The sequence below is a fragment of the Manihot esculenta genome, chromosome 3 (genome assembly GCF_001659605.2).
Source record: "Manihot esculenta cultivar AM560-2 chromosome 3, M.esculenta_v8, whole genome shotgun sequence".
In the NCBI taxonomy this organism is placed as follows: domain Eukaryota; kingdom Viridiplantae; phylum Streptophyta; class Magnoliopsida; order Malpighiales; family Euphorbiaceae; genus Manihot; species Manihot esculenta.
The window spans coordinates 24,162,511-24,184,470 of NC_035163.2; the positions used below are offsets into that span (position 1 = coordinate 24,162,511).

Genomic DNA, 21,960 nt, shown 5'->3' on the forward strand with positions numbered 1-21,960 from the left:
TAATATCAAAATAAATCAATTCTATTAAATTATATTATCTAAAATTTATTTCTAAAAAAATTATGAATTGAAATTAATTGAATTTTATTAATAAAATTCAATTAATATTGAGAGATGCAAGAGGTAGGTTTCTTCTGAACCTGCAGGCTTAACGCTCTACATGTGATTAAAATAATGTTATTGTGTTATATAATGTATTTTTAGACATAAATTATATAAATAATAATTATATAAAACAATTTGAAAAAAAATATATAAAATAATATTTTATTATCACTGAGAATTATCTATAATATATATTTTTAATAATAATAATATTATTATTATTACTTTGATGTTAAAAATTTAACATTATTTACTGTTTTAAAATAAATATAAAAAATTATAATAACACTTATAGTTTAAACATTTAATTTCTTGCACTATAAGAAATGAACTTAATAGTTAAGATATATTGACCTACAACTAATGTAGTTTCTACATCTTAAATTTTCCGTACAAACACGGCCTCCGTGTGATTTCTTTTCTAAATTATACTTTAATTTTTTTAATTTTAAATCAATTTTTATAATTTTAATTTAAATATTTAAATATTTTTATAATACATCTATTTAAATAAAAAGTTCTTATATCTGAAAATATATATTTAAAAAATATTCTCATAAAATATTTTATATTGTATAAATTATTTTTTAATTTTTAAATTTAATTAATATATTTATTTTTATATTTTAAAATTAAAATTTTAAATTTCTTAACATCTATTATAAATATTAGTTTAAAACTATCGGACTTAATCTTTTTAAAATATATTTTATAAAAATTTATAATTTATTTAAAAATTACTTAATATCATTTAAATATATTAAAATTATAAGTATTTTTTAAAATTTTTTAAAATTATTAATTACCATATTATTTTAATGAATGATAATTGAAAAAAAAAGGTGTTTAAATTTAGTTGAATATAATAATTGAGATAAAAATTAATACAGATTTAAGTAAAAAAAATCTGTTGCCTCATTTGCATCTCTAGGCTGGTCAAGCTCAAGCAAGGCTAGGCTCTCCACATAGGTGTCTGCGAAAGAATACCCAGAATCCGAATGAATTCTGAGTTCTTCAATCTGTAAGCTTTCTGGGTTTACTGAAACTATTTCTCCACGAAACAGTTCAAAAAGCACATCACCATTCCTCCTGAAGCCCAACGCCCTTGGAACACCACCCTCATATCTCCCAACAGTTAACAGCTTTGTCCATGACTCTGTGACTCCATACTTTTTCATCACCCATATTTCACTGTCAGAAAAGTTTATATAATTTCTCTTAACAACAGCAACTGTTGAATCCATGTAATTGAAAACAGAACAAAACATGGGATTTTCATCATCTAGACATTCCACTACAAAAAAACAGTGATTTAGCGACCAAAATTTTGGTCGCTAAAAGGCAGAATTTGGTCGCTATTATGAAATAGCGACCATTTAGCGACCAAAATGAAATGGTCGCTAAATAGCCAGTCGCTAAATTTTTGGCGACAATCTGGAAATTGGTCGCTAAAATAGCGACCAATCAGCGACCATTTTTTGGTCGCTAATTTGGTGTCATGGTTGAAAATTAGTCATTAAAATTTGGTCGCTAAATGGTCGCTGATTTGGTCGCTATAATTTGGTCGCTAAATGGTCGCTGATTTGGTCGCTATAATGTGGTCGCTAAATGGTCGCTGTTTCGGTCGCTAATTTGGTCGCTATTTTGTTGTTATTTGATCGCCTCAAGGAAGAGTATTTAGTCGCTGTGTGGAAGTAAATTGGTCGTTAATTTTTTGTCGCAAAATGGTCGCTATTTTGGTCGCTAATTTGGACGCTATTTCATTGTTATTTAATCGCCTGAAGGAAGAATATTTAGTCGCTGTGTGGAAGTAAATTGGTCGTTAATTTTTGGTCGCGAAGTGGTCGCTATTTCTTGAGAATTTAGTCACTAGGTCATTAATTTGTAGTCGCAAAATGGTCGCTGTTTTGGTCGCTATTTCATGGCAAATTAATAGTAAAATTAAATATATATTTATTATTTAATTTGCTTTTGTGGGTAATTAATCACTAATAAATACTTTTAAATCTGATTCATATCATTTTTTCAATAAATTCATAAACCTGCTAAAATATCAATATGTACACACATTCCAATACATAAAACATCAAAGATACTATATAAACATCAACTTCATTTCATAATTGTGCAATCTAAAAATCCAAAACATTACTATAGTTCAAGACTATAAAACTTAAAATATCTCAAAATACATAATTAATCCAAATAGTATCAAATTCATATCATAAAATATATTATTAAAGTCAGTGAGAAATGATATCATGCTAATCTATATGTGAATCACCAGGGGATCTTTGAGCTGGAGGCATATCAGATGTTGATGGCATCAATGAGGAAGACTGCTGTCCCATCCTCGTTGCCTGTAGTTCATCACGCATTCGAGCTATTATCTGATTTTGATCTTCTACAAGTTTCTGCAAACTATTATACTTCTCTTCAAACTTTGCTTCAATTTCCTTCTTCCATTCTGGTGATTGTGATGATGGAACATTTGTTGTTTTCTCCACAGTTCCTGTTTGAGAGAAGGCAGAAGATGCAGCACTACCTAAACCATAAACTCGACTTCCTTGCCATCCTCCTGCTGCAGTAATGAACAACTGATCCTCATTAATAGTTCCTCCATCTCCTTCCACATGATCTGATCCCACATTCTGGCTTGAATGTTGTTCTTTTAACTTCAAATAATTTTCCTAGAAAATCACAGAATAACAGTTCAATTTGAATACTAAAGTAAGAAATAATGGTAATACCTACAAGATATGACAATTGTAATACCTGCAAGATATCACATTTACAATACTTGCAAGATATCATAATAGAAAAATCAATCACACAACTGAGAATCATAAACAATTTCCTTGTGAGAATCACCTAGAATTCAGAATCATACTTGCAACTGAAAATCAATCAACAACTCAAAATCAATCACACAACTGAGAATCATAAACAATTTCCTTATGAGAATCACCTAGATATCATAATCATACTTGCAACCGAAATTCAATCACACAACTCAAAATCAATCAACAACTAAAAATCAATCACACAACTGAGAATCTTAAACAATTTCCTTGTGAGAATGGCATTTTTAGATTTGTGCTTATTAGGGATTAAGCAGCTAATATGGCATTTTTAGATTTGTGGTGTATAAACACCTGGGTGTAGGCAAGTCTTTCTCCATGTTTAATTGCTAATAGATTGGCTTTATGTTCAATTTATTGTTTTTCTTTTCCTTTGGCTTTATGTTCAATAATATTAATACCATTGTCACTGCTGTTATATCATGTAAGACAAACAAAAGCAAAGTCTTAATCTCCAGTGAAGTTGTCACCATGAAAAGTCTTCAATGGAAAATTATATGCTACTAAGCATTAAGCTAAAATAAACAGCTAAGGATAATAAAGATATATGTAAATGTTGTCAGAGTTACAAATTCCTAAATTCCTTACCACAAAGTGGTGCATACATTAGAAATGTGTTATATTTTCTACAAAACCACAAAGAGAAGCTAAGTTTTGTGAGGGACGGGACAACCTAATAAGAACTCAACTACTGGTACACACCCTAACCCAGTTACCCAAATTGGGATCGAAGTTTGTTGAAGACATAAATCTGTTAGCTTAACCTTAAGAACGCTACAATGAATTAGTTAGAGGATTGATATAACATAATGAACAGTAGTGAAATAAACATTTTACAGAACAATATTCCATTTCATTACCATTATGCTGAAATACAGTATACCATACATGCTTTAGGTATTCATAAATTGCAAGTACAATTGGGCAGCAAATGGAGGGAGGATTTTAGTTATCTATTATTTTATACTTCTTATGGTTCAGGCAACATATTCAAAAACCTATTAGTTACTAATGGTATTGTGTATACATGTTGCAAATCATTATTAGTGTATATTAAAGGTTATGGAATTTGCTGTTTTAACTGTGCAAAGATGGTTTTCCTGCAATTTTGCAAAAAAGAGTGTAAGAAATTTTGTTCAATAGCTTTATCACCATTCTAAAAGGAAATCTCATTTACAAAAGTCAATTACAGAAATTTACAGAATTTCCTTATTTCTCATCTATGGGATATATCATCGTTCTGTTAGGTATGCAGAAGTAAGTTCTAAAATAAATGAGACTTCAAGTAGATGCACAATAAATCATACACTAAGTAGACATTAGAAGCCTCACACGTACTCTAGCACATTCATAACAGATTTGAAAACAAGGAAATGCGTACTTGGCCATAGTCATTATATAATTAATAAGCCCATACTTGCAAGCAACAGATTTAGTTAGCTTACGGACAGCTTTGGCAGCTCAAACAAAGTATACAGTACACACGAAATCATAATTGTCTAATTCTATAGCAAATCAAAATTCACAACACTAAATCATGTATGTGAAAAGTTTAACAACAGCAAAATCACTAAAGGTCTTCTAAAGATTCAACCTATAAAAAACAAAAAGTTTCATGCTGGTGGTTTATCACTGTGTATCCCATTCTGCATTATATCAAGTTTCTTTTCACAGTATTGGTGTGCGTATGCCAGTTGTTATTTATATCATTCCTAAAGGCTATGATATTTAAAACGTAAAATTCAGCACCAGCAATATCTCTTCTTATAATTAAAAACAAATATATGAATAAAAAAAGTAAAATTATATTAATTCAACAAATATCAACAAACCCATTCACATAAATTATGTAAATTTCAACAAATTTCAAATAACGAACAAACTTCAGTAAACAAAATTCAACAAACTCATCAAATAACCTGTGGTGGAGCAATGGAAGAGCTACAGCGAGCAAACTGGAAACGGCTTGCCGAGGAGAAGCAAATTGGAAACGACCGATGAGGAGCTGCAGCGACTCTGGACTAAAGACGTGCCGAGGAGAGGCTGGACTCTGGAGAAATGGATGCGGCTACTCCCTACCTGCCGCCAGTTAAAATAATTAAAAACAAATATATGAATAAAAAAAATTATATTAATTCAACAAATATCAACAAACCCATTCACATAAATTATGTAAATTTCAACAAATTTCAAATAAAGAACAAAGTTCAATAAACAAAATTCAACAAACTCATCAAATAACCTGTGGTGGAGCAATGGAAGAGCTACAGCGAGCAAACTGGAAACGGCTTGACTTGCCGAGGAGAAGCAAACGACCGATGAGGAGCTGCAGCGACTCTGGACTAAAGACGTGCCAAGGAGAGGCTGGACTCTGGAGAAATGGATGCGGCTACTCCCTACCTGCTGCCAGCGTGCTGCTGGGTTTTCTTTTTTCTTTGATTTGGGAAGGGAATCGGGGGAGAGAGGCGTGGATGGAGAGAGGGAAGGGAATCGGGAGAGAGAGGCGTGGATGGAGAGAGGGAAGGGAATCGGGGGAGAGAGGCGCGGATGGAGAGAGGGAAGGGAATCGGGGAGAGAGGCGTGGATGGAGAGAGGGAAGGGGGAGAGAGGCGTGGATGGAGAGAGGGAAGGGGGAGAGAGGCGTGGATGGAGAGAGGGAAGGGAATCGGGGGAGAGAGGCGCGGATGGAGAGAGGGAAGGGAATCGGGGGAGAGAGGCGCGGATGGAGAGAGGGATGTTTGACTCAGAGCAAAATGGGAAAATAGAAGAGGGATTAGGGTTAGTTTTGTTAGTATAGCTAATTATTGATTAGGCATTAGTTTTCTTAGGGATTAGGGATTAAGATTAGAAATTAGGGATTAGGAATTAGAATTAGGGATTAGAGTTAGGGATTAAGAATTAAGGATTAGGGATTATGGATTAGAGATTAGGGTTAATTTTGTTAGGAATTAGGGATTAATTAGGAATTAGGTTAGAGATTACAGATTAGTTATTAGGAATTAGGATTAATTTTATTAGGGATTAGGGATTAATTAGGTATTAGATATTAGGGGTGAGCAGAATTCGGTTCAAATCGAAAAAATCGATCGAACCGAATCGATTTGAAAATTTAGTTCGGTTTTTTATACATTTTGATTCGGTTCAGTTTTTAATTTTAATAATTTTAAAAATTTTAATTATTTCGGTTCGGTTTGATTTTGATAAAAAAAAATAAAAAAACCGAACCGAACTGATTAATGATAATAATATGTTTTTTCAATAATATAGAGAAATTAAATCATATGAAGATTAAAATATTTTAATTAAATTTTAAAATACTAAAAATAAAGTGTAAAAAATAAAAAAATTATTAAAAATCAAAACCGATCAAACCGAACTAAATCAGACCGGTTCGGTTCGATTTGGTTTTTAATCAAAATCGGTTCGGTTCGATTTTTATAAACACTAAAATAAAATAAATTGTCAAAACGACGTCGTTTTGAAATCACTTAATTTAAAATTTTAAATAAAATAAAATTTAATTAAAAATTAAATTAAAATTTTAAAAATAAAATGGTCGCTGATTAGTCGCTGATTGGTCGCTATTTAGCGACTAATTATTTTAGTCGCTAAATTTGGTCGCAAATAACTCGCGCCATTAATTCCCGCTAAATTTAGCGACCATTTTATATTTGGTCGCTAAATAGCGACCAATTAACGACCAAAAATTGGTCGCTAAGATTTTTATTAAATAAATATATTATTTCATTCATTTAGTCGCAGAATGGTCGCTGATTGGTAGCTATATAGCGACCAAAAAATATGGTCGCTAATTTTGGTCGCAATTTCACAGTTTTTTTGTAGTGTTCAGGCAACATTAGCTCATGAAAATTTTCATTACCCAGATCAAGTCCCAAAATCAAATTGTTAGATTCACCAGTTCTCCCTCTCTGTGTTGCAATCCAGTGCACTGTTCCATTCACAAAAGCTTGTGAACCTCGCTCCACAATATCATACTGGGGTGCTTTACCAGTAATATTGTTCCAAGAATTCCTGTTGAGTGAGAAAATCTCAACCTCAATTGCTAGTTCCTCATCCTCTTCACTCTCGTTTTCATACTCCAGCAGGCGCACAACTCTCACAACTTTATAGTCTTCACTGCAAGCATCAAATCCAAAACCCACAAGAGCCTCAAATGCACCATGACTCTCAAAGGTGACGTTAGGTTTAGGAAGTGTTAAAGATTTTCGAATCAGGGGATTCCACAAGACGAAGGTGTAGTTATAAGTGTAAAGATTGTGCATGAGGCAAACTAACCCATTGGAAGAGCCGATAACAGAAAAAGATCGATTGTCATGCTTGAGAGGGACTCCCAGCCGCTTGTAGTTGCTGAATTTTTTATTATCAAAGTGCAGAGAATACTGAATTTGGTTTGAGCAGAGCTTAAGCAGGAACATGGGAGCTTTTTTGGGGAGAATGGTATGGTGAATGTGGGAGGAAACGAAGGAAGGATTCTTTATGAGGGAAAGCCAATACTTGCAGACGCACATGCATCTTCCAATGGATGTGTTAGGGAGCCTGTGAAAGATATCTAATAGCAGTTCTTGAGGCAAATAATCTGACATATTTGCTGTTCAAGATTTTGGGAATGGGTATGAGGAAGAAGAAGATGCGAAGATTGAGAAAGGAAAGAAAGGGAGAGAGTCTAAAAGAGTTTGCTCTATAATCTCTGGTCAATTAGATTTTGGACAGAAGCACTGGTTTACGCGTAAACGACTCAAAAATTCATTCAAGTCAACTTTGAATATTGTAATGTTAGTGACCAATGCGGACACATCCTTCTCAAATGGCATGTAAAAAGGAAGTTTCCAGACGGATGATAATAATAATAGAATACTCAAGGCTTCTCGAGTGCTAAGATCCTTGATCTGTAGACTACCATGTCAAGCAAGATTGAGAGCAGAGCACCATTCAATTCTATTATCACTTCTATGATACTCAACACTGGTGATTTTTCTCCATCCACCCTCAACAATCTTCATCATTGCTGTTGATATTGACTCTCTAAAACATCAGCAGAAAAATCCAGTGAAATCCAATACAAGGCATTATTCACATAGTTAGGCACGGCATAATATTCTGTAATGCTCTTCAGAGAGTCGGAAAGAACAAATTTTGCATGCTTGTTTATGCATTTACGAAGATTTGATATGCTCTTAGAATCAAGTGATGAAACAATTCTCAAATTAAAGTAATATGAATGAAAATTATATAATATAATAAAAATATATGTGCTATGTTGAAATAATTTTTCCACTAATTATATTATGATATAAGAATAAAAATAATTTAGTATATTGATAGCGAGTTCTATTTATTTGATATATTTTAATAATAAAATAATGAATATTTTAGTTTTATTTATTGAATGACGTGGTAAATTTTCTCCGGTAGCTAGCCGTCACCGGGAGAAAACAAGATCTTCCACTTGGGACCCACTGGTGACTCAAGGATGAAATTGTCCAACCACGAAATTATGAACACACGTGGCACACTTCCACAGGCTAACTTGGAGGGGCAAATATCTGAATGGAGTGAACGCAGGAAGGTAGATACTCCCACACGGTACGAGCCCCCACCGCAAAATTAAACATTCTGATGGGTTCCGTTGAACTATGAAATCAACGATACCAGTTTTATAGATTCTACCCAAGTTTACCAATTTTACCATGACTTCTCTGCTCCAAATCTCCGTCTTAAACATTCTTCACGATGACATATCCAAGAAATTCATTTGTTCCCACTCTCTACCAAGTTCAAAGATTACTTCTTTCACTCAAAGCAGATTTAGATTGAGGGCCAACAGAGAGAAATTGAGTGTTCTGGAATTGGGGAGCGGAAAAGATGGGATGTTGGTAAGAGATGAGGGGTGGAAAAGGAAGAGGAGGGTGGTTTTGGTGAGGTTTAATCAGGGGTTTGGGTTTAACGGCGGTGGCGGTGGCGGTGGCGGTGGAAGAGATAACAGTGGCACTATTAGACTTCTGGGTAATGTTGCTTTGGCTATTGGCTTGACTTACCTTTCAATGACTGGGCAGCTTGGTTGGATTTTTGATGCAATTGGCTGGGTTTTGGACATTGCTATTTCTATTTGGGTATGCCTGTCTCTGCCTCTTTCTTCTGCTCTTGCAATCCTTTCCCATCCGTATGGTATGAAGAATTTTGCAAGAAATCAATTGAAAATTCTCTTGTTTGGAATGAAAAAAATTCAATTCTTGTTAACTTAAAAATTATTCATTTAAAGGAAGTTGAATTCTTGCATGATTATCCAAGAATCATGCCAAACAAAGGGTTTGAGTCATTTCTTGTTTGATTGTTATCTATTGCGTATGAATAATCATGTCAAGCATTAAGCACTTACCGCTAGAGCTTTCAATTGTTTATATTATTTAATCTTCCCATGGTTGCTTAGTTTTTTGCTTTTTCTGTTTGTGAGAACTGTTTTCAGTAGACAATGTTGTGTTATCTTTGAGCCTTATATTGTTATAGACAAATATTGAGTTGGCAATGGATTCAGTATGCCAAGATAAATCTAATTGATCATAATGCTTTCTTACAGCTCCTGGCAGTACTAATACCTATTGTCGGTGTGGGAGCTTTCCTCTGGTGGGCAGGGCGGGATATGCTTCAAGGCACGGTGAGGTTTCTTCAACCTTTTTAGTCACATTTATTTCTTTCTTCTTAAATATTGTTGTGTGAAATCTTGCTGGCTTTGTGTACATGTATGTGTTCATATATGTATGCTGTGCACCAACCTCTTTTGCTGCTTCTTTCATAACTGATTGTTTTATGCTTTCTGGTCTACATGCAGTGCCCGAATTGTGGAAATGATTTTCAGATTTTCAAGTAAGGGCCACAGAGGTTCTAATTGAATTTATAGAAACCTTTATCTGATAGTTTTTTGTTGCAAGCCATTCACCTTGGTCCTTGGACCATAATGTTAACTTTTGCAGATCGACTCTGAATGATGAATTGCAGCTCTGCCCCTTTTGCAGTCAACCATTCTCAGGTGAAAGCCATGTCCTGCATCGCCTGATACTCTTTTTCATTCTTTTGGCATTTTGTCTATGTATTCCTAGTTTTCTGTTGACCTATAAGTACAGTCTGGCTTCATGGCAGCAAACTGAATCTTCCATATCTTTAAATATATCCTTCATTGAATGGTAGAAATTTTCAGTCCATGACATATTTTCCACTCTTTTTGTCTTGTGATATTACCTTGGATCAGTAGTGGAAGATGAGTTCGTTAGGGATTCTGTCAAATTCTCCAATAGTTCAACAACATTTGGACAAGCATTTCGTGACTTCTCTGCTCGCTCCGAGAAAGGTTCATCCTACAATATATATATTTTTTCTTTTTTTTTCCTTCATTTACATGAATTGAATTAGTTTTTGTTAGTTCATGTGATTATTATAAAAATGATACACATATTATTTGGTTTGGTTAATCACCCATCTTATAAAGTTCAAGGTACGGTTCTCTACATTTCTCTCCACATTTTCTCATCTAAAGAACTGCATTCCCTTTCTTAGTCAAGTGGAGGTTTATTTCCAATATACACGTTGCTGTTAAGATATGTAACCATCTCCATTCTATATCACTGTCAGTGCTGAGTTACTCATGAATTTTGAAACATCATGTGGCTTCTGCAGGAAAGGATTCTTCTTCAGTTGTTGACATTGAAGCAGAAATAAAAGATGCAGACTAAGGCCTTAAATGAAAAAGCAGTAGAGGGCCTCATAGACACAATACCATGGTTTGTGCTAAAGACTCTTGAACTGCAATTATAGGGTATATTCCAGTTTTAGATAGGTAGAAGTGTAGATCAATTGTGGGTTTCATTTGTTTCTTTTGTGGACTTTACTTTCTTACTCTTGAAATTGAACAACATTGTTAATTTTTCCTTTGTTTTCCTTTTCTTTTTGTCCTCCATCTCGCAGGTGGTGGCATTTTGAATTTTATTCATCTCCATCCAAGTGAAAGAGCAGGTGATGCCGGAGGACCTTCTTGGGATCAACTGGAACAACCCTGAGCGCACAGCTACCACAGCGCAGGATTAATAGGGAGCCAAATTAAACCGCATTTGTATTGTAAATTTTGGAGATGTACTTCCTACTGTAGCTCAGTAGACGAGCCTGTATATTTTACTGGCATATCTTGATTTCTTGTCTGTTTTTTTCTGAGCCTTTAGGATGAAAACCAGAAATTATTTGAGAGCTGCACAAACTAAGGTTTCATTTGTTTTATGGAAATATCTTTTAGAATAAATATTCACATTTTAGACATTCAAGAAAATTAATTGGTGCAAATATTTTTATAATAAAAAATAACATTAACCTGTTTTCAAGGAAAAGAAAAGAGAATTATTTTCTAACTTCAGTATTTTATCAAACTTATTATATATAAAATTATATTTTTTTATTTTTTAATATTATAATCAAATAATAAAAAATAAAATATTTTTAAAAATTATTTTGCATGAAAAGCATTTTTATAGAAAATAATTTCATCCACGCACAAATTACTTTTATTATAAAAAAGAAGCTGCTGAGGTATATTATGATTTAATTTTAATTTGCTCTCTTTTCACGTCCATCCAGCACTGAATGAAACAAGGTTAAATGTATCCAGTTAATTCCAACAGGTAATGCATCCGGTTATTAGCAGAGAATGAAAGACAAATAAGCAAATAACATTGAAGGAGAGGTTAAAATGGACAAAAGGCTCCAAAATGTGGGTTCATGGACAAGCGAAGAAAGTGCAGTTGGTCAGAAAAATGACCAACTTATTATTACGAAAAGGTATCAGTTATATCAAAGTATCAAAACAGCAACAAGAAAAAGCCAATTTTTATCATCCACTTGGAGAGCCATCTACAGATAAAACTGTCCAAAACTGAAGGGTCTTAAAATGTGTTCTTTATATTGAGTACCGTTCCAAACCTAGTGCGCTTCTCCAACCTCCTGCAAAACATAACAAAACAAGGATTAAGATAGCTATGGATTAATCACACAATTTTTTACCTTTCAGGCTTTTGAGGTAAGTATACAATTCTTTCATGTTGCCAAAAGTAAGGTGTACACGTCTGATGGTGGTTCGAACTAGTTCAAATATTAAAACCCATAAGCAGTGATGAAGTACCTCTTCTGTCTTGTCTTTCTTGCCTCTAGTAAAGAACTTGTAACCTCCAAAGAAGAGTAATCCCCAGCCAGTTAAAGAAACAATCACAAACTGTAGATGAAAATAAAATCAAAGTGAAAAAGCATAAGATTGAACATATATAATCATATACCCTCATTTGGCATGGTTCATTTTGCAAGAAAAATATTCAAATGAATTCTTGTAAAAATCATGCATTATTTCAACTTCTTTTAAAATAATTTTTTTTTAAAATTAAAAATAAATTGAATTCTTCCATTCTAAGCAAAAGAATTATTAGAAAGGAAATCAATAGAACTGAATTCTTGCAAAATTCTTAATTCCAAACATAGGGTTAAGGGGAAAAAAAAAACCAAAACGAAGAAAGTTAATAGGGTTGCTCTAGTTCAAGATTTGAATGATTCCTTCTATTTTTTCATATTATAACAAGTTTCTTAATTTTTATGTTCTAACCACTATATCAAGTTTGTGCACAAGATATATGTAGCAAAATGTGGTTTAAGTAATAATATTTGGGCAATTGTGACAACTTGTTCAACTCTACAAAACAAACTCAAACTAAGGCTTCTTTTGTTTTGCAGTATACAATTTTTGCATTTCTTAGCATTTGAGGCACTCTGAAAAACTGGATTTTGGAATATATTTTCCTGGTAAAGTGAACAAAACAAGTCATTTTTAAGGATACATGAATCTTATTAACATCCTTTGTTCTTTAAGGATGCAACCAAAAAATTAAAAAAAAAAAAAGGTTATTTTCTAAGAACATTTTCCACATAGAAGTTGCTTTTTAGTGAAACAAAGCCTAACTAGGAATTTAACAAATTAAACAGTGAAAAACTGGAGGAAATGGATTACAAATAGCAAAATAACCAAATTGTATTTTTATGAAAAATATAGCATATGCAAGAGTCTAGTGAAATGAATTATCTGTATTTAGAAGACAATATCAAGATTTTTTGACCCATTACTAAATCACCGAATGGTAAAAATTGCATAGATGAAAAGAGAACTCACATGCTCTTCTTTCCATTTAGATGGGCTCATTGGGTCCTGCCAGAAGTTGACCTTGGGAGGTCCATGATGATCTGCAATAAAAATAAAAAATATAAAACTAATAATCAACAAAAAACACAAAACATAAAATTTCATTTAATTTTGTTCTCTTTATTTGTTTCCCCCTTTTCCTAGTTGTCATTGCAAATGTATCAAAACAATAAAATGCAAATGGTCCTTGGCGGATACAGTTTTAGCATTGATATAAATCCTTAATTGCTAGGTAAATTCGTAAAAACTAAAATAAAAGAAAATCAAGAATTTTAGGTATTTTGAAGTTAGGGAATGCATAGAGATAAACTTTGGATCCAAAAGAGTTGACAGAAAATATTACCACCGCCACCGGCTAGACCGCGCCGATGAATGAGGGAAGCGGCTTGAGGAGCTGAAGCAACTCTTGGAGAGGAAAGCCTAGTGATATTCCCTGCTTGCCGTGCCGCCGCCGTCCACGCTGCCATGATCGTTTACCCTAGAGAGTGGAAGTTGAGAGAAACACCGAGAGTGAGAGAAACTAGTTAGAACCATATGGCAGATGGAAATGAAGAGAAATTTTTACTAAATGACAGAATTACCCCTGTTAATTTAGGATAATAACCGAGGTAGACAACTTTAGAAGGATAACTTCCGCCCCAATTTTGGGAGGGCAACCTGAGAGTTCCCCGGAAGTTTTTGAAGATTTTTAATTTTATTAATTCGCAAAACCAGAAATATCCATAAAATTCTTAAATTTTAAGTTTTTTCATAATTGTATTTTTAATTTTTTTTATAAAAAGTATCTATATTAATAATACTTTTATAATGATTTCCTTTATTTATATTTCTGCTAAAAATTTAATTTAAAATTTTAGTTTAATATAAAAAAAATTATATTCTCAAATAAAATCTCTAAATAAAATTGTTCCACTTATCTATATTTTTATTATTTACTCTAATCTGAGTTCTGTATATTTTATAATGAGACATCATCAGCTAAATTTGTCTTATATTTTTTTTTTTTATCGAACGTTTATGTCTTTATTTATTACATCAAGTTGGAGTCCGCAATTGAATAATTTGTCTTTATTTATTACATCAAGTTGGAGTCCGCAATTGAATAATTTGTGATTAAGAAGGAATGACAATTCGATTGGAATCATTCAATTGTTTTAGCAGCTCTTCGTTTGTAATAGCTCATACATAGTATAGAAATAATTCAATTTTCATATAATTACACTCTTGTTTATATAATTTTTATTTTTTTTTTCAACTGAATTATTTTTTAAATTAAGAAGTTTAATATTTTATTTATCATGTTTCCAAACATAAGGAGTAATTAATAGAAACAAAATTAAATTTTTGAAAGTTTCTTCCTTCTAATATTGGATTGATAAAATTACTGAGTTACCTTAGCAACTTGACAGTTTCATTTTAAACTTCACTAAGAACATAGCCATCGTTGTGTGGCTCATGCTTTTCTTCCTGCAAACAAATATAGCTAAAGTCGGCAAAACAAGTGATGCACTGGCGAATAGAAATTTGTTTTAATCTCACATCAATAAAATCTTTTTCTAAAATACAGAAAAAAAAAAAACGATTGGCATTCATACAAATTCAGAATCACTCTTCAGATTCAAAATAAAGAGATGAGTGCGTGTGACGATCTAAAAGAAAGTGTTATATTTCATCTATTGAATTGTAAGATCATCCCATAAAACAACCTCCAGATTGAGTCCTAGTATCAGAAAAATAGCAAGCAAACAATTATAAAGCAGACCAGAGGAAGAAAGGATCCATTAATGGATAAACCAATACCCATATACAACAAAAAGCTATTAACTTCTTAACGATGGTACACGACGACACTATTAAGAATGACATTCAAAGGTATAATGCAGTTGTTTGTTTGGGCCATTTTAAGATTCAGACATTGAGGTTGTTAATTTTGGCCTATTCTAAAGCCGAGAACGAATAAAAATTCTCTTCTTCTCAGGTTCCACAACATCTAGCTTTCTGCTGCTTTCATTTGGTCCCTTCTTCGCATGTTCTGTTCCCTCTAGACATTTGGCTGATGTCTCATTTTGTTGTTTAAACTTTGCCCTGTCTTCCAGCATTTCTTGTACTTTTATTTCTATCTCCTCCACTAACTTAACATCTCCAGGTTTCTTACAGTTATTTAAGGGAAGTGAAGATGGTTGACTCCGCAGTCTCTCTTGCACAAACTTGTAAAATTTCTTTGGACCTACAATATTTAAAATGTGATAAACTTAAAGGTGAAATGATAAAATGCAACAATGAGGGGTGCACAGTTGGACCTAGTTAAGAATGTTCAAAATAGAATAATCAAGTTCAAAAAAAGATGAGCAAGCAGATTGCATAAAAATACAAACAGTTAGTGATCTACATGTCAAATGAAACTAACAACATTCTATATATTGTAGATCTACTTCAAAATTGGGACAATTTCATGCTTCAAATCATTAAGTTAAACCAGTTTAGTTCATGAAGCATATTAGGTCTTTCGGATCCCACATTGGTTGTGGAGCATGCGTGCCGTGTGTAGGACTTATATAGGATTAAGGAATTTGTTAAAATTGACAATGATTTTGACAATGGTTCAGTCTTGTCTCTGAACCCAGTGTGCATGTATTTAACTCTAAGAAAACAAAAGAAAAAAAAACAAAGAAACATATCAAGATGAGCAGAGATCCTAGACAGCAAATGTAATCCCACGCCACAGAATTAAATGCCAACATAAAGAATATGCTAGAAAGGAAATCCATCTAACATTGCCGATCCTTAATTTAAACACTGAATGCTTAGTGCATATGAAAATTTCTCTCCCTCTAGTCTATTCAGAGACTGACCATTTCTATGAATTTACATCACATCTTCTCCTCAGGCTAACCATTTGAAGAACATGGATTACCAAAAACTGGGACAAAAAAACAAAAGAAAATGATAGATGAGGCTGTTGGCTAAATTAAAACCTTGATGAGAAAAATAATTGAATTATTACAAAAAGTATAAAAGCAAGGAACGATTATGCCATGTTATTGATCAGTGAAAGTATGAGCCTTCCCCATTTAGTTTATAATTGCAGACATACTTCCACAGTGAGGTTTTGTTTTGTTAGTGCCTGAGCTCTAAGTTACAGGTCGTCCACCTGGTCTTGGAAAGAATTAGCACTTCAACTATGCTCTTCACGTATTCATCAAGTAAAAATGATATTCCTCAGCTTACTAATGCAAATGGAGGCATCTTCCAGTGTCAAGCATGATGCAATTTTGATCGTCTAATGTGTGATCTTAGAAGTGCCAGAGTGCACGCCTGTGTTTCACAAACACAGACGTTAAACCACATGTGAAGGAGCTATACCTATCTAAACAGTTAATTGATTAGAGGCCATTAATACACATCAAGGACAAGAAAATTTGCAAGTCAAACGGAGAAGCAGCAAACTAGCAAAGTACCCAATTGGTCGCATCAATTTTGGCGATGAATTACAGGAACAGTTCAAATCTAAGCATAAATAATATCCAAAAAGCACAAATTGATCCGGAGAACAAGCAGTATTTAACAATTTGGAAGCGTAATTATCATTGTTTACTGGTTAATCAAACAATTCAAAGTTAGAAATTTTCAATTTTTATCATAATTGACAGATAACTAACCAGTTACGCCTTTGAGAGTGTTGTCGGCAGTGGAATCGACAGCGAATTTAATGATGTTCGTTAGGATCCGTCCAATCTTGTTGTCTTGGCGGTATTGGTCTTTCAGCTTGGGAGCTTCGCTCAATTTAATGGCGCCAGTCATTTCGGTAATGGATGTGCGTCTGCAATTCTGAAATCTCAGCGCAGGGGATGCCAGAAAATAAAAGAAATTAAATTTTTAATATTTTCTTTATTTGGATAATAATTAAAGAAAATAATAATAAAAAAAAGAGAGTGAAGGGGAAAATTTTAATTTTTCAAATTCACTTTATCGACCTAAAATATTTCTCAATAAATTGAAGAGAAATAGAGTGAAATTGAGACAATTATATGCTATTTATATTTAAATTACTTAAATACCCTTAATACCACATAAAAAATCAATTAAGGGGTATTCAATATTATTTTCAGTTTTTAGTTTTTTCATTTTTTAAAAATCAAAATATTTTTTTAGTTTTCTTGTTCTTCTTATAAAAACCCTTCTTAAATACTTATATATGTAAAAATGAAAAGTATAATTATGAAAAGCGAATGTATTAAATTGTGGGAATTAAATAATTAACCTTAAGGAATTAAACATATTATTGATTACATAAAAATTAATGTGAAAAAAAAAAAAAAAAAAAAAACTGACCCCCAAAAAGTAAGAAGAATATGATGGGAAGAGGATGTGCGGAGAGTCGACCAGTGTCCATTGAATATTTACTTAAAAAGAAGCCTGAGCCCAACAACTAGAATTCTAACAGTACTGATTCTGAGTTGAGAGCAACGATCACCAATGATAAATCGTCGTTTGTTGAAAAAAAAAAAAATACATCATCGAAGCACAAGGGAAGAGACGATTATAGCTTGCAAGACTCCACAAGCCTAAAAACGCAACACACAAAACAATTTCATAAAAACAAAATACTTTGGCCTGAGAATGAAGAGTAGATTTAACAGCTAGCAGTTGAGGAAGAAGGGGGAGGCAGAACTCATCAATAACTCATATTTTATGTGTGGCACAATTCGGTATCTTTCTAGTGACGTACCACACTTTCTTTAACCCTCAAAAATTTCTTTTTTATATATCTATTAGATTAAATTTAGGATAAATCAAAAACAAATGTTGCTCCAAACAACTCCGCTGTACAAAATATTTGCACCCTACCTGTAATCATTGAAATTTTGAAATTTGTAAATATAATAAGGAGAAAAATACGAAGGCAGTTTTCAAAGATTTCTCATTAGTAAAATTTCGTCTTCTAATATAAAGTACAAGAAAAACATAAAAAAAATTATTCATAATTCCAATAGTAAATAAGAAGGAAAAAATCTACGACCGAGTTAGAAGAAAAGGCCGCCTCCTTCCCTGTCCGGTTGGCAAAGGCCGCACTAGAGGTGACAGAAAAAAGGGACTTGAATCCAAGGAATCAAGAAAAAAGGGAGATGATGTCTTCTCCCTACATCAATAGAGAGATTTTTTTTTTTACAATAAATTTATTATTATATTTTTATTTATATAATTAATTGATTAATAATATAAAATATAATTTTTTTATTTATCGCATTTAATTTTATTATAACTAATAATCCACGAAAAACACAATTTTGATTAATTTTAATTTTTTTAAATTTAATTTGATTTAATTAATATTTTAAAAGTTTATAAAATTTCGGTTAGGTTAGGTTGTGATAATGAAAGGTTGACTCCTAAAATATGGAGCGTAAAAGGCAAAGGAAGGGTTCATCCTTAGTAAATAATTGAAAAAACAAAAAGAGAATACACGTTTTCATGTTCCTAAATTTCTTATTTTCTGTTTTAGAAATTAACCGACCAAATTTATGTTTTTTTTTTTTTTTAAAAAAAAACCCTTAAATAACAACATCTCTGAACACATGAGAAAATTATTCTCCTTCATTTTAGTAAAACATTCAAACAATAGAAAAAAAATTATTTTCTTTCTTTAGTTTTTACTCTTTTCTCTTCATTCCGCTCTTTAATTTATTTTCATTTCCACTCCATAATTATGAACCAAAAAGAGGGTTAATAGAAGATAAGAACTTGCATTGATAGGAAAAGGTTTGTGACTCATTACATGAGACTTGAACAATTGTCTTACCTCTCCCAGCATATACCAAAATTTATGGAATTGAAATTTTTAAATACTGAAATTTGAACTATTTATAGTTTTTTAGTGAATGCTAATAGTTTTTAATCTATGCACATAGTTTTTAAATATCCATGTGAAATATCTGCATTAATTCTATGTGAAATTGCATGCTGCATAAAATGTGAATTTTCTGCATAATATGCTTTTTTTTGTTTTTTTGTTTTTAAATATCTATGTGAAATTGCATCCTCCGTAATACATATATAATAATTCTGTGGAATTGCATGAATAATTTTAAAAAACATGATTTTATGATTTCATTTTCATACATAATGAAAAATTTCTAAATTAAAAAATTTTGAATTTTTTTATTCTAAACAAAAAATATACTAAAAAAGAATTCAATCGAATTGAATTCTTACAAAATTCTTAATTTCAAATGGAGCAATACAGTGTTGTTGTAAAAAACAAAAAAGAATGATTACAACTGCTTGCTTTAACCGATATGCCATGTTTTAACCCGGAATAGGGGAAATTGAGATGCTGCTGAGATAATGAGAAAACAAAAATATAAAGTTTGAAATGCCTTCTGATTGAATGCTTTTGTCATCTTCACAACAAGCCCTAATGCAAAATAGAAAACTTAATTGAAGATCAATATTAACGAATCTGAAGTCCTTGAAGTTGGGAGGAAAGCAGAGTTGAGAGATGCTTCCATAGTGTATTGTCAATTAGGGTAACAATACAACCTTAAACAAAGAAATTAAAAATGTATCCATGTGTTTGAGTAGAAAATGTTAACATAAGACAAGATAATGGAGTGAGTATATCTATAACAATGCCTAAAAGGATGTTGTACAATGGCATTGTTTGCCTCTGTTTTAATGTAACAGAAAAGAAATGTTAATGGCAACTTGAAACAAACAATGCAATCCATGTGAAAACTAAATGGGGCTAATTGAGGCACAATTTAGATGATAAGAACATGATATTGTTGAACTTTGAACCTAATAGACAGAGAAAGAGACCCAAAAGTGTTAGAATGCATCATTTAGGAAAAGGAGATAAGTTCAACAATGTAGACAGCTTTAAGTTGTGACGGATTCTCACCCAAGAGCCAGGAGACCTCCAAGGCACCAGGAGCTAAGTATAAAAACTCTCGAATTAATTTTGATAGTTCCAACAACAGAAAAGAATATATATATATATATACATGATGCAAATTGTAAATAAAAACAATTTGTCACAACTATAGAACGTGGAATTCTTTATAACTTACACCGTCCTCTAATATAACTAGGAGCTAACCTGAAGACATAGCAACTAAAATGATCAAATCCTTGAAGTTTAAAGACTCATATATAAACTAGTCGTTACAAGTTTAACCTGATTACAAGAAACAGTTCCAAGGGACATCTGCAATTGCACAGACGATTTCAGAGATGTAGCCCAGCAAAAAGCAACTCCAATTCCTCATCTTGCGAGACAGTCCTCTGAAATAATTGGAAGGAACAAGTTAATAGCCATCAAAATTCCCATTCAAACATCTTATGTAGATTTGAGGTCCTTGGGCATCAAATATTGATAAAACAAGTCCAATTTGTCTGGCTGAAATTGCTCCCAAAAGTTTCTTTGTTTCCTCCCCCCCCCCCCAAAAAAAAAAAAGGAGTTTCTATTAGATGATGTGAAAATAAGGAACAGAAAAATGCCACTGGCTTTTTTTTTATGTCCTGTTAAAAAAAAGCAGCTATTCATATTTCATACCTGAATGGATAAAAGTTGCTGAATTTTGTTGAGAACTCGCAGGCGATGGATAGCATAAATGCTGTTTGCAGGAAGTTGGTTCATTCTCTTCATTTCTTCTTGGAAAACTGCCTTCTTCTCTTCATTTCCCCTTTGCTGCCACTGAGGTTTATACTGTGTGCCAGCTACATTTTCCATTGTTTGGCCAAGGAGACCACTGGCCTTGATCAAGTATTACACTTTTTTCCGTTCTGTGCCAAAGCAATCAGAGAATTTAAGAAACAGGTTAGATTGTGAAGAAAAGGAAAACACTAATATAATACCGATATTGCAGAAATCGTTTATTTTTAAATTTCAAAAATAGTTTCCAGAAAAATGGTTTAATGCCACCAGAAACCCTTTCCTATCTTGTATATGATTCCTTCAATCTCATGACAAAATCATATAAATAAGGCGAAATGACCAATATAAGTTAGTATTTTCTCAATAATCGCTGAGAGCTTGCTAAAGTTATTAATAATGGCCATAAAATTGACAAGCACTAAAAATTGAAATGTAAGCAAAGATTGGGATATTGTGGGTCATTTAACGTTAAAAATATAGGCAAACCAGCTCAAAGATCATCCTTGAATCCAAGCGAACAAAATCACCAATTCAGAAGATGGAGTCCACCTCAAAATGCTTGTGTGAATCAAAGAAAAGTTTATTCCCAAATAATATAGAAACATAAATAGCTCCAAATCATATGTTCTCTAGAGCTAGCAAGCTTATGAAAACAAAAAGGAACACAAATAGAAGCCCCAAATTGACAATATACAATACAAACCCTTCCTTTTCCTAGAAAACAATAAACAAAACCAAGGGAGCGTTCGACTCCCGAGAAAGAAAGACAGGCGGACAAAAATTTCCTTCCTTTTCCTACAATTTCTCAGGAACCAAAAAAAACACAAAATTCAACTCCAAAAATCGCTCATCAACAGGATATAAATATAAATAAATAAAAATAAAATTTAAAAGCATTAAGGGTAGAGAGGAGACGCTCACAGTCACCACTCGTCGCCTCGTCTGAAAATTCGGGAGAACAGAAGCCTAATTCTGCAGGTATCGCCACTTGTCTCTCCACATCGTTTAGTATCTGTGAGGTGAAAACGCAGTCGTTTTTCCCCAGCTAACATAACTCCCCTCACACGTACCAATCCCACCACCACAGCCTCGCTTCC

The 21,960-nt window shown here is 32.6% G+C and overlaps 5 protein-coding genes and 1 long non-coding RNA gene across 9 annotated transcripts; 1 reads left to right on the forward strand and 5 right to left on the reverse strand.

Annotated features, from left to right (window-relative positions):
* Positions 1-953: 953 nt before the first annotated feature.
* On the reverse strand, positions 954-8,027 carry LOC110612320 (F-box protein At3g07870). The gene is made up of 2 exons (XM_043954683.1): positions 6,815-8,027; positions 954-1,397 (listed from the first exon to the last, which is right to left on the reverse strand). The coding sequence occupies exons 1-2, from the start codon at positions 7,568-7,570 to the stop codon at positions 987-989; spliced, it is 1,167 nt and encodes a 388-aa protein (XP_043810618.1). The 5' UTR covers positions 7,571-8,027; the 3' UTR covers positions 954-986.
* On the reverse strand, positions 2,199-5,531 carry LOC110608260. The gene is made up of 3 exons (XR_006350160.1): positions 5,209-5,531; positions 4,886-5,045; positions 2,199-2,795 (listed from the first exon to the last, which is right to left on the reverse strand). It is a non-coding gene; the product is annotated as an uncharacterized LOC110608260 (long non-coding RNA).
* Positions 8,028-8,550: 523 nt separating the features above from the next.
* LOC110610603 lies at positions 8,551-11,286 on the forward strand. Of its 3 annotated transcripts, none has more exons than XM_021750598.2 (7): positions 8,551-9,097; positions 9,562-9,639; positions 9,814-9,848; positions 9,956-10,011; positions 10,234-10,329; positions 10,656-10,759; positions 10,944-11,286. In XM_021750598.2, exons 1-6 carry the CDS (start codon positions 8,675-8,677, stop codon positions 10,709-10,711), a joined length of 744 nt encoding a protein of 247 aa, XP_021606290.1. In that variant the 5' UTR covers positions 8,551-8,674; the 3' UTR covers positions 10,712-10,759; positions 10,944-11,286. The 3 variants fall into 3 exon arrangements, 2 of the variants coding, with proteins under 2 accessions (XP_021606290.1, XP_021606288.1); XR_002487238.1 differs by having other exon boundaries at positions 8,552-9,097; positions 10,231-10,329; positions 10,656-10,794; XM_021750596.2 differs by having other exon boundaries at positions 8,552-9,097; positions 10,231-10,329.
* A 468-nt stretch (positions 11,287-11,754) lies between these two features.
* LOC110610908 lies at positions 11,755-13,741 on the reverse strand. Its single transcript, XM_021750981.2, has 4 exons — positions 13,550-13,741; positions 13,177-13,247; positions 12,145-12,234; positions 11,755-11,966 (listed from the first exon to the last, which is right to left on the reverse strand). The coding sequence occupies exons 1-4, from the start codon at positions 13,671-13,673 to the stop codon at positions 11,946-11,948; spliced, it is 306 nt and encodes a 101-aa protein (XP_021606673.1). The 5' UTR covers positions 13,674-13,741; the 3' UTR covers positions 11,755-11,945.
* A 1,217-nt stretch (positions 13,742-14,958) lies between these two features.
* Positions 14,959-17,079, reverse strand: LOC110610665. The gene is made up of 2 exons (XM_021750700.2): positions 16,866-17,079; positions 14,959-15,433 (listed from the first exon to the last, which is right to left on the reverse strand). The coding sequence occupies exons 1-2, from the start codon at positions 17,005-17,007 to the stop codon at positions 15,147-15,149; spliced, it is 429 nt and encodes a 142-aa protein (XP_021606392.1). The 5' UTR covers positions 17,008-17,079; the 3' UTR covers positions 14,959-15,146.
* Positions 17,080-20,223: 3,144 nt separating this feature from the next.
* LOC110610756 lies at positions 20,224-21,900 on the reverse strand. Of its 2 annotated transcripts, none has more exons than XM_021750818.2 (3): positions 21,785-21,900; positions 20,762-20,991; positions 20,224-20,490 (listed from the first exon to the last, which is right to left on the reverse strand). In XM_021750818.2, exons 2-3 carry the CDS (start codon positions 20,936-20,938, stop codon positions 20,434-20,436), a joined length of 234 nt encoding a protein of 77 aa, XP_021606510.1. In that variant the 5' UTR covers positions 20,939-20,991; positions 21,785-21,900; the 3' UTR covers positions 20,224-20,433. The 2 variants fall into 2 exon arrangements, with proteins under 2 accessions (XP_021606510.1, XP_043810798.1); XM_043954863.1 differs by lacking the exon at positions 21,785-21,900 and adding an exon at positions 21,350-21,722.
* Positions 21,901-21,960: the final 60 nt, after the last annotated feature.